The sequence below is a fragment of the Heterodontus francisci genome, chromosome 42, assembly GCF_036365525.1.
Source record: "Heterodontus francisci isolate sHetFra1 chromosome 42, sHetFra1.hap1, whole genome shotgun sequence".
NCBI lineage: Eukaryota > Metazoa > Chordata > Chondrichthyes > Heterodontiformes > Heterodontidae > Heterodontus > Heterodontus francisci.
The window spans coordinates 16,264,827-16,277,294 of record NC_090412.1 but is presented as its reverse complement, the minus strand read 5'-3'; the positions used below and the strand labels follow the sequence as shown (position 1 = coordinate 16,277,294).

At 37.7% G+C, this 12,468-nt stretch overlaps 1 protein-coding gene across 1 annotated transcript in view; it reads left to right on the top strand.

The window, feature by feature from the left end:
* The window catches only part of tubgcp2 (tubulin gamma complex component 2), a 41,227-nt gene that overhangs the window by 13,576 nt on the left and 15,183 nt on the right, over nucleotides 1-12,468 (top strand). The window contains exons 8-12 of the mRNA XM_068020638.1: nucleotides 277-466; nucleotides 1,533-1,678; nucleotides 5,058-5,238; nucleotides 7,392-7,572; nucleotides 10,200-10,372. Of these exons, the coding sequence (XP_067876739.1) occupies nucleotides 277-466; nucleotides 1,533-1,678; nucleotides 5,058-5,238; nucleotides 7,392-7,572; nucleotides 10,200-10,372 (871 nt within the window). The remainder of the gene's footprint in view (nucleotides 1-276; nucleotides 467-1,532; nucleotides 1,679-5,057; nucleotides 5,239-7,391; nucleotides 7,573-10,199; nucleotides 10,373-12,468) is intronic.

Here is a 12,468-nt window from a genome sequence, read left to right as displayed (position 1 = left end):
ACTGGCAAAGCAGCTACTATAAATAGAAGATTACTCATATGCATTAAAATATTTATAATTAGTAGGAATCCCTGAATAATGTTTACTGTGAACAAGCCTTGGTAGAAACATAGAAACTTTTAATAACTAATCACTACATTATACATAGCCAACAGGATTTTTATTTTCTGGCAACCAACAACTGCAATAAGTAATTTTTGCAAAGGAAATGATAGAATAATTTTAATTAGTAACTGATTCAACAGGACATTATTTCTCTTCTGTGTTTTTTATCAGCTACTTCTGTGGAGAAAGGAGAATGCATGGGGGGATCAACACTAAGTGTGCTCCATGATCGGACTTTTAACTACACAGGAGACAGTCAGGCACAAGAGCTGTGTCTGTACCTGACTAAAGCAGCAAGTGTTCCTTACTTTGAAATTTTAGAGAAGTGGATCTACAGGGGAATCATACAAGATCCTTACAGGTATATTGTTACCCACTGGAAATCATCACTCTCTGTGAGTTTATTTTAAACTTAGTATTTAATCTGTTGAGTACTGCGACTTTCACTCTTCTTCTTTGTCCTTCCCCATTGGCACATAAGAAATAGGATCAGGGACAGGCCATTTTGTCCCTCGAGCTTGCTCCACCATTCAATAAGATCATGGCGGATCTGATCGTGGCCTCAATTCTGCTTTCATGCCTCTCTGCCCCCATCCCCCCATAACCCTTGACTCCCTTGTAGATCAAAAATCTGTCTAACTTGGCCTTGAAGACATTCAATGACCCTGCCTCCTCTGTTCTCTGGGGTAGAGAATTCTGAAGATTAACGACTCTGAGAAGAAATATCTCCACGTTTCTGTCTTAAATGGGGGACCCTTAATTCTGAAACTGTGCCCCCTACTTCTAGATTTCCTCCCCAAGGGGAAACATCCACTCAATCAGTAAGATCACCTCTCATTCTTATAAACTCCAATGAGTATAGGCCCAACCTGCTCAACGTTTCCTCATAAGACAACGCCTTCATCCCAGGAATCAGCCTAAGTGAACCTTCTCTGAACTGCCTCCAATGGAAGTATATCCCTCCTTAAGTAAGGAGACCAAAACTTTATGCAGTACTCTACGCCCTATACAGTTGTAGCGAGACTTCCCTACTTTTCTACTCCATCCCCTTGCACCATTCGCCTCCCCTTCTCCTGGGTTTTGTTTTTCATTGAGTAATTCTTCCCCAACTTCATCACTGCTGCCTGATGCTGTTATTGTTCCAAGAGATTAAATGTTGCTGCTGGTGTGACTGGGAATTTATAGTTCTTGTTATCTGGAAGTGTTGAGCTTAACTGTTTTGCAGAGAAGTAACAGGTTATGTTGTTTGTATATTGCAGGTGCTGTCAGTCATTAATGGGACAGATAATGCTGTGTTCAGGAAAATGTATCCATTTGCTTTGCTTAGAGTACTTTAATTACTTTGCCAAATAGTATTTTGGATGATAAGATTCACACGGTAATTTTTATTGCATAAATAAACATTCATCTTTCTTTATGTTGCACAGTGAGTTCATGGTGGAGGAACATGAACTTCAAAAGGAGAAAATTCAGGAGGATTACAATGACAAGTACTGGGATCAGAGGTACACTATCATCCAGCATAGAATCCCTTCGTTTCTGCAGAAGCTGGCCGATAAGATACTTAGTACAGGTAATACAATATATATATTCCTCCAGCATTGAAGTGACTTGATTTGTTTTTATTAAGATAGTAAATTAAACCACCTTTCTTTGTATCTCTTAAGCAATGGCATTGTACTAAATATACACTAGAGTTATGCCCATTTAACTGTCATCAGCTAGGTTTGTTTTGCTTTCTCCACATTCAAGCTCTGAACATCTTAGTAAATTGCTGTGCAGTCAAGTTGTGTTTGCCTGTGGAGACTTTAAATCATCTGAGTATCCTTTATGTATAACTGCAATACTTCATACAACCTGTATGGGTGAATCCTATTGAGAGAGAATTTCATAAAAGGATTAATAGGGAACTGAAAATTCAATGTTTCAATATAAAGATCTTCCATGTCATAGTCATTTACAGCACAGAAGGAAGCCATTCACCCCATCAAGTCCATGCCAGCTAGGCTGGCTTTCCATAGAGCAATCCAGTCAGTCCCATTTCCCCTGCTGTATCCCCATAGCCTTGCAAGTTTATTTCCTTCAAGTGCCCATCCAATTTCCTTTGGAGATGGTTGATTGTCTCTGCTTCCACCACCCTCGTAGGCAGCGAGTTCCAGGTCATTACCACTCACTGCCTAAAAAAAGGTTCTTCCTCATATCCCCCCTGTACCTCTTGCCCAAAACCTTAAATCTGTCTCCTCTAGCCCTTGGATGATCAGCTACTAGGAACAGTTTTTCTTTGTCTACCTTTATCAAAACCAGTCGTAATCTTGTACACCTCTATCAAATCTCCCTGCAATTTCCTTTTCTCCAAGGAAAACAACCTCAACTTCTCCAACCTAACCTTGTAGTTAAAATTCCCCATCCCTGGAACAATTCTGGTAAATCTCCTCTGTGCCCTCAAGGGCCCTCACATACTTCCTAAAGTGTGGTGACTAAAATTGTACCCAATGCTCTAGTTGTGGCCTAACTACAGCTTTATAAAGGTTCAGCATAACTTCCCTGCTTTTGTACTCAATTCTTCTATTTATGAAGCCCAAGATCCCATATGCGATGCTAACCACTCAATAGGTTCTGCAACCTTCAAAGAGCTATGCACATGAACCTCCAGATCCATCTGTCGTTGCACACTCTTTAGAACTGTGCCAGTAAGTCTATATGGCATCTCCTCATCCCTTCTACCAAAATACATCACTTCAAACTTCTCTGTATTAAATTCCATCTGCCACTTGTCTGCCCATTCTCTTAGCCTAAACATGTCCTGTTGCAGTCAATTTGTATCATCCTCACTGTTTACCACACTTCCAAGTTTGATATCATTGGCAAATTTTGAAATGTTGCGCTCCATTCCAATATCCAAGTCATTTATATATATATATATATATATATCAAAAAAAACAGTGGTCCTAACACTGAACCTTGGAGAACACCACTGTCTACCATCCTCCAGTCTGAAGAACAACCATTTACCAAAACTCACTGTTTTTTTGTCCTTGAGCTAATTTTTTTTATCCAAGCTGACACTGACCCTCCTGTTTCATGAGCCTCAATTTTGTTAACCAGCCTTTTATGTGATCTAGCTGCAGAGAAAGATTTCCTGGATGGGGGCTGCACAACATAAGTTTAGTATTAGTCTTCAGTAATGTTGCTTTTGTCCATAATTCTTAGCAGGAAAGAACTAGCATGACAACTAGGAAGACAAAATAGTTGCATGTTTTGACTGCAGGGACTGAGAAAATGAAATCTTTTTGAAAAAGAAACCTTAGGAACAGACTTTATTTTGGGCTTAGTTCCACTTAATAAACTTCCATTTAAAACAAAAACAGGGAAGACTTGCTTCATGTCCTTGTGTTGTAAAAAGCTGATAGAATCTCCAAGGAAATTAAATTTTCAAATGTCCTTTTCTGATGTAGATACGTGCCCTTTATGAATTCTGTTATAGTTACGGGAAAAATCCCCTCTTTCCCTTTCCCCAACAAGATCCACAGATGTAACCTGCCTTGTTTATAGCTCCTGTTATTAATTCAACTCATAACTTTTAATTAAAAAGCAGGAGTTTCTGCTAAGTTGTGCTGGTTTTCTTCAGTACAATTCACCCAAAATCGGCCAAACCAGCTGAAAGATTGTGGAATTTTAAGTGCAAAATTGCATGTGGAGTAAATTGAGTTTCTGTAATCTTTTGTGTTCGATTAAGAAGCATTGCCCTAGAAGCACACAAAACTGGCCACGCCCCAAGATCAAATTAATCACCATCAAGGAGCCTGTAAAAAAAAAAATTGAGCTGTTTTTGTTTAAAAGGATAAGGACACTAATGGGCATATTTTAAAAACTTTTGAATATAATTTCAATTTACTTAGAAACTGACTACCATACACTGTAACTAGCAAATGGTCCTGTATGTTTTTAAAAAAAAGTTATTTCTAGTTATTTATAATCAGATTATTCACAGGTGGTGGCCTAGACATTGAACAATACTTTTTTTGTGATAAACCCATTTCAGCTGTATTAATCAAACTGCAACTGGATACTGCTCTTAAGTGTATCGAGGAATATTTTGAAAGCAATTTTTGAAACATTTCTTGCTAAAAAGTTACCCGATTTTGCTGGTTCATGGTAGGTTTTACGTTTGGCTTTTGAGCAGAAACCTGAGAAGAAGGAACACTTCTCAAAACTAGCACAATTGGCACCCAAACTGCTGATTGCGTCTAAAGTGCAAACTCTGTTTAAACATGTTTTGCTCCAAAGGTGCTGTTAATTGGGATTTTTCTCTAAATTCTGGGCATCTTTCACATTTATATAAATTTTTTTTTTTAAAGGCACCAAAGTACTAGTATAGCCAGGGGTAAACATTGCACATGTCCTTAGACAATTCTTGTCATCGTTGTGTTTCAGGTTAGATACAGCAAGAAAATTGTTCAGTATTTAAAGAAACATATTTACAATTCAGTTATAAACAGTGACCAGTCTTTCTCCAGAAAAAATTACTGGGATTCAGGTATTTTGCCCCCAAGACACATTATGAGAGATACTCTGTTTCACACCAGGGGTACATGATAGCACAACTTAGCCTGTAGCTTTCGTTAAAATCAACAGACGGAAAATCACTGGCTAAGGGTGTGCAATTTCCTGATGTGCTGCAGGAGCTCGGAAGTGGAAAATCTCCCTTGCTGTCTAATCCCTCCTTCCCGTTTTAAAGAAAGCACAGACCAAGAATTTCATTATATTTTTTCTCCTTTGCTTGATCAAATTTTAATCAGTTATTTTCGCTCAAACGCACCTCGAAATTTGTTGTTCCTCCATCCTGGACTGGATGGCCCAAGGACAGAACAATGTCCTATAAGAAAGAAGTGAAGTAACTTATTTTGGCCAGTCAGTCTGAAGGTAAAGAACTTTGTTTCTCTTTCCTGTAGGAAAATATCTTAATGTTGTTCGAGAATGTGGTCGTGATGTGACCTGTCCTGATGCCAAGGAAGTGATCTATACTCTGAAGGAAAGAGCATACGTGGAACAAATTGAAAAATCTTACAACTATGCCAGCAAGGTCCTATTAGACTTCTTAATGAAGGAAAAAGAACTCCTGGCACGACTCAGGTACAAGGCCTCAAATAGTTTATTGAAAAAGGAACTGTTTTCTTATGTTTGTTGCCTACGGTATTTGAATTGTCATAAAATGGTTCTTAATTTCCCAGTTTGGTTTAACAGCACTACTTTGTACTATGCATGTGCAATCTAGTAGATTGCACAGCCAGTGCTCCCGTGGGAGAGCTCTAAAATACTAAGCCATTTAGTGTGTTATGTTATTCCCACGAATGGAATTAATTGTGCATTTCATAGTTCCCTGATGGGGATCAACTTGTATCATTAGTATCTGTGTAACCTTTTAAGAATATAGAAGGGATGTTTACTCAGAAATGAGTAGTCACCGACTCAAAAATGGCTTTTATGGGGGATAAAGAAACATTTCACTGGACCAGTTTTCTCTCTCAACAGGTTGTGGTTCATTAGAGTCAAGGATGCAGGGTTGAAGTTTTTGCTCTGTGATTTAATTAATAAGGCCAGAAAAAAAACTTTACAAAATATGGGTTCAACTATTGCACAGAATTAAAACTCACTGTCATGTCTTTTGTTCCACATAATCAAATTTGACACTTTTTAAAAAATCAGTTTTTGTTTTTAAGTAAAGTTACAATTGGAACTCCACCCAAACAATATAACTATGGAATACATTCTGTTTTCGGCTGAGACAGCCTGGTGAATACCATTCTTCATTTGATGGGGTGACTTTTTTCAGGGAGGTGGGAGAACTATTTGACAAATCCCTGTGGCTTGTATGCAATCCAAATGTTGGTTCTTGGTAACATGATCCATACATCTGGGCTTCTTTATTATCATCATACAGATTTGTGTTAAAAATGTATTAAATACCAATAAATATTCCTCTTGAACCACTAAGCGTGAATATGAAGTTTATACAGTAAGAACTTCACAAAATTTCTGATTTCACGTTTACGCTGTAAGTTAGATGTATTAGTAGAATCCCTTTATGACTGAGTGGTGCAGCATTCTTTTGTCCACTATAGCCAGCAATCTGTTTTATGACTTCTCCAATATAGCAATCCTTAACTGCGTATACCAAATGCAAGTTAAAGTATTAGATTTATTTTTTATAATATGAAGAATAACATTGGTGTGTTCTTGAAGCTTTAACATTGGAAAGCCACTTCCCTTCTAAATAAAAGCCTGTTGTTCTGCTCGGCCAAGTGCTATTGATAGGCTTTTTGTCAAAGGCGGTTTAAACGTTCGATGGGCGGTGTTTGTTCATCGAACAGAATCATAGAAAATTTAAGACACAGAAAGAGGCTACTTGGCCCATCGTGTCTGTGCCAGCCAAAAAACAATACACCTATTCTAATACCACCTTATAGCATTTGGTCCGTAGCCCTGCAGATTATTATCATGAGACTGTTACCTCAGCAAAATGTCATGATTGATGAAAGGTATCATGTTGGTCGGTATTAACTGTCCAATTAGAGCAACATTAGCATCCTCTAAGAAGAGTAATGTGGTTTGAGAACTAAACGTCCCAAAAAAGTTTCCATGCTAAACGAGACTGTTACAAGTAGAACAGATTATAGTAATATATTTTTCAAGCCATATAAATGTCCTCATGCCCTATGCTCATATTCATACATAAAAAAGTTAAAATTTGTTTTAAAAGGAGAAACCTTTGGAAGTTCAGGCATTTAATAGGTAGATATTGTTAAAATGCAATGCTTAAAAGCACTACACGTTATTAACTTGTTTCTGTAGTATTAGTCTGAATTTGAGACATGAAAATTGATTGTGTCTTATTATCTCAGACAGGTTTCTGATGTTGCACTTAGTTAACTGAATTTAGCAGTGTGATGATTGGTGGTGTAACCCATTCTGTCTCTGTTCTAATGATGCCTAATCTGTTTGGAAGCCCTTTTGATTGTGACCTGTTGTCTGGTAGAGGATATTGCTGAAGAAGTTTTGATGCAAATTAATTCTAGTGCACATTGTCAAAAGCTGTATTTCATTACGTGTTCTATGCTAACATAATAAGACTGGGTAAATTGCTTCCAAATGTATTTTAAGTCGTCCTTAGTCAGGCTTTATGCTTGTTAATTATCATTATGCTGTATTGCACTATAAAAACAGCATGCATTCATCAATATGGTTCTTCAGTAAAATGCTTGCTGTGTCAATTATTATTTCTCCAGGTCAATAAAACACTACTTCCTGATGGACCAAGGAGATTTCTTTGTCCACTTCATGGACCTTACAGAAGAGGAATTAAAAAAGTCAGTAGATGACATAATTCCCACCAGACTGGAAGCCCTGCTGGAGCTGGCACTGAGAATGAGCACTGCCAACACTGACCCATTTAAAGATGATTTGAAGGTGTGTTGGAACATAATTAATGGAACCTTGGGTTTAAAATAACTCCTGTAAATGTAACGGTCATGGAAAAAAGTTTAACTGTGATGAGTTCAGAATAAAGCTCCATTAACAGTGTGCTCGGCAGGATTATAAGCCGAATCTTATAACAATTTTAACCTTTTGAACAGTGCTGTCTAATTTCTGTGCCAAAAACAAACTATTGCTGTTATTCACTTGACATGCATTTAGGGAATATTGAAACCATTGTATTGTGTGTATCTGAGTAAGTTCTACATTAGAATAGGCGATAGTAGGGTTGACTGCTTTAACAGTTTTGAAGGCCTATGTACCAGAATTATATTCAATGTTAGCAAGCTATTTATGCCAAACCCCTTTTATACCCAGTAATTAACCTGCTTAACCCCCACAACCCTTCCCCTCCGACAGAAAAACCAGTGATAAAACTCTCGCATCTGTTTTCTACTGACACTCCATCCTCCTACCTAGGTAATAGTGCATGACTGGGAAGGCAAGAAGGACAATTGATTACAGAGCAGGCTCAGCTATATTGATCATTGAACTCGATAAAATAGGTTTTGCTTTACTCCTTGATCTTGGCTTTGCCCCCAACAAGAAACTAACACTGGAGGTTATCCTGTCTCTCATGCAACAGGTCCATGTAAGAATGATTGTTAGTTCTCTGACTTAAGTCCTGTGTTATTAGAAATTCAGATTCCACACTCAAGCATACCTTAAGGTTATGGATTAGTAACTGGGAAGATCAGGTGATACATTGCCACAATTAATGTAAGGAATACATTGGAATTCACCTTGTACAGGGCTTAGCATTTGTTTCCATATTTAGGGCAGAAAGCAAATTGTTGGGATAAAAGTAAGTTTCACTGACTGGAAATATTGGAAGCTGTATTCCACAGGGGTATTGGATCCACTTAGTTCTTAGGTAAACAATTTGGACGTAGGAATCAAGAGCAATATTGATATTTGCTGATACCAAACAAGAGTCTATGGCAAGTTGGGATGAGGATTGTGTAAAACTGCAGGGAGGACATGGTCTAGCGAAATAAGCAGATATGTGACAGATGCAGTTCAATGTTTAAAAAGTGCTAAGGAATACATTTCGGAAATAAGAATAGCGGAAGGAAATGCACCTGAAATGGTACGATTTTAAATGGAGAAGAGCAGCAGAGGGACCTGGATGTGTAGGTACACAGGCATTTAATGATGAAACACAAAGAAATAAAGCCACAAAAGGAAATAGAATTCTTGATTTTTTTTCATCTAGATGCACAGAATGCAAAAGTAAGATGATGATGTTGATCTTATACAAGACGTTAAGCCATTGTTGGAGTGTTGTGTACAGTTTGACACCCCATTTTTTTTTTATTGGTTTGTAGGATGTGGGCGTCGCTGGCTCAGGCAGCACTTATTGCCCATCTCCAATTGCCCTTGAACTGAGCAGCTTGCCAGGCCATTTCAGAGGGCAGTTAAGAATCAACCACACTGCTGTGGGTCTGGAGTCACATGTAGGACAGCAGATTTTCCTCCCTAAAGGACATTCGTGAACCAGATGGGTTTTTACAACAATCGACAATGGTTTCATGGTCACCATTAGACTAGCTTTTTAATTCCAGATTTATTAATTGAATTCGAATTTCGCCATCTGTCGTAGTGGAATTCGAACCCATGTCCCCAGAGTACCAGCCTGGGCCTCTGGATTACTAGTCCAGTGACATTACCACTATGCCACCGCCTCCCCTGTAGGCAGGGCATTGGAAAAGAGCAGTGTAAATTATCTAGCATATTACCAGGGATGAGGAGATACAGTTCTGAAGAAAAACTTGAGAAGCTAGGATATTTTTCACTAGAGCTGAGAAAGTTAAGGGATGACGTAATAGATTTTTTTTGATATTATGAAGGGTCGTGATGAGGTAAATAGTAATGAATTGTTTCTATTGGTTGGAGACAGCATCAATTTAAGATAGTTGCAACAAGAATTAAAGGGGATGGATTAGGAAAACATCTTTACATAGGGGTTGATTAGAATGTAGAATTCTTTGCCACAAACCAGAGCCCATAAATTATTTTAAGAAACTTAGTTGCTTGAAAAAAGAAGGAACCCTGAAGAAAGTGAGCAGACGTGACTCATGGAGAAAAACAGTACCAAATTAATAGGTTGAATGACCTGTTTCTGTGATTTGCTACTGTAAGAAATTAACTGATTGAAGTAACAGTTAATTTATTCCCTCCCTCCGCAAACAATTCCAAACTCCCAACTGACTGCTTTCCTACAAATTTCTCATCTTTCTGGGCTTTCTGGAACTCAAAAAAAAAACTTTCTCGCGCTATGATCACCTGTTTAAAGATTGTGTTGTAAACAAAGAAGAAATTAAATGTCTACGTTTTTTATGTATCTGCCTAGATATTTAAGATCTGTTGTACTTATGTACCTTTCCAAAGCACGTATTCATTGAGTAGTCTTAAATCTGTTAAAACTATGACTAAAACTATATTACTAAACTGTTGCATTCACCAAAATCCTAAATGGCTTCCTCTGCCAATTCATTGCGTTAATGATGCCACTTTGGATCTGGTAAATTAAACTAAGTAATAATTTTATTCTTCTGCAGATTAATCTTATGCCACATGATCTCATCACTCAGCTCCTACGGGTTCTGGCGATTGAAACCAAACAGGAAAAGGCCATCATCAATGCAGATCCAACAGAGATTGCTCTTAGTGGCCTGGAAGCTTTCTCCTTTGATTATGTTGTGAAATGGCCACTTTCGTTGATTATAAATAGGTAATTGGTCATGTCTAGCTACAATGCAGCATGCAAGCCTACCAGCAAAGCTCTCCTCATTTAGCTTTATTTGATTGGGACACAAATATGTCTGATCACTGCAGCTGTACAGAAGAAATGCTGTTTACTAGCTGAGATGAATATCAGTTTTACTCAATTTGTAACTGTTTTGCCTTGGATCCAGGGTTGTAGGTTCAAGACTCACTATAGACTTGTGCACAAAATCTAAGCTGACAATGTAGTGCATTACTGAGGAAGTGCTGTGTGGTGGAGGTGTCATCTTTCAGCTGGTGCATTCAATAGAGGCCTTATCTGTCTACTCAAGTGGACATAAAATATCCCATACCAATGTTCATAGGAGAGCAGGAAATTCTTCAGGTGTCATATCCAACATTTCTAGCTCAGCCAAAACTACACAGAAGTAAAATCATTGCTCAGCTTTTCATGGGATGCTACAACGCACAAATTGATTGCTACATATTCCCACATAAGAACTGATTACAGCTGACAGGTAATCCACTGATTTAAAAGTGATTCGGCACATCTTGAAGATCTGATGAGGGACTCTACAGATACAATTTCCTTTTTTGTTTACACTGCCGAGGAAATCCGGTGTGAGTGAATAAAAGTGCAAAAGAAAATCTAGTATTGCTGATTAAAAAGATTAATCTGAAGTGGACCAAAACAGTTAAGGCTATTACTGAGAATGTTGCATGAATTACTTTAAGCCTAATGTTTCATATAATATTGCATGAATAACTTAAAAAGTTTACCAACAGATAGTTTCAAGTTCAAGGCCCAAAGCTGGGTGTCACTTGAATTTGTCTGGTTTGGCTCACTGTCAATTCTTAAATGGGCTATTAAATAAGGGAGCATACAATAGTGAAGAGTTCTAATGTTTGAGAAAGGAATGGGGTTAAGCACAGTATTGCCAGTCCTCCTTCAGTGTGTCTTGTATTGCCTGATTTGTGCAGAGTCTTCACATTGTCACAACCTGATTTTAGATTCCATAATTGATTCACTTGTTACATTCTGGAATCTGTACCTTTCCCCCCCCCCCCCCACCCCCTCCCACTTCCTTGTAGAGACGATGTATTCCGTCTCAGAACCATTAGTATTGATTACAGTAAACCACACACTGGACTTTAAATAGGATTTCTAATGTGTCCATAGTCTACTTAATGGAAAATATATGTTCAGTCAGATTTGCGCATGCGAAAATGACTAATCAAATTTGTTTATATTTAAATAATTCACAAGATAAAGATATTAGACATATGCTACACAGCACAAGGAATAATTGACAATACATACAATTAGAATATCCACTTAAAGAACTGGTTGCTCTTATAATCTCTCGGGATAATCGACTCCTGTTTCAGGTAGAATGTGGGATTTAAACAGGTGAGCAGAATTCTCAGCAGCTCTGCAGTTGAGCAACTTTTGAAAACCCAAAAGCAGGATCCACTTGTTTTAAAGCATGAATTTTGTTTTGATTATAATACTGTCAGTCAATTGTGATACAAGTACTTATGCTATTTTGATAGATGACAATATTGTAGATTCTTTTTCTAAGATTAGACTATAATATCATAGACTCCACTGCTAATGGGAAGGTAAACACAGATTGTCTGGAAAGTTAGCTGACTTAACATTTAAGTGTCTGAAACCACAATATTGTGAAACCTGTTCCCAAAAAAACAACCCAATCCACATCTAGATATAGGAATTACATGATCGGAAAGCCAGATAAAGCATCTCTGAGCAGCCATTTTAGATTTTGTTAAAAAGAAAGTATAGACCATTTCAGATTTAGGTTAGCACAGATCTTGATAAATCAAAAATTCTTTAATTTATCATATTGACCATGAAGTAGCATTGAAGCTAGTCTGAAAGTTTTCATTGCAGTGGTATTTATATATTTTATTAACAACTTAAATCATTTTTTATAAAACCATGATATCAGTGGAAAAGATTCGCAATCTGTTGCCGGGATTTTTTTTGACCGCAGCACATTATGCTGTGACATTTCAGCTTTCTGACTGATTTCCAGGCAGGATCTGTCACCCGGCTCACTGAGAATTCATATGCCAGCA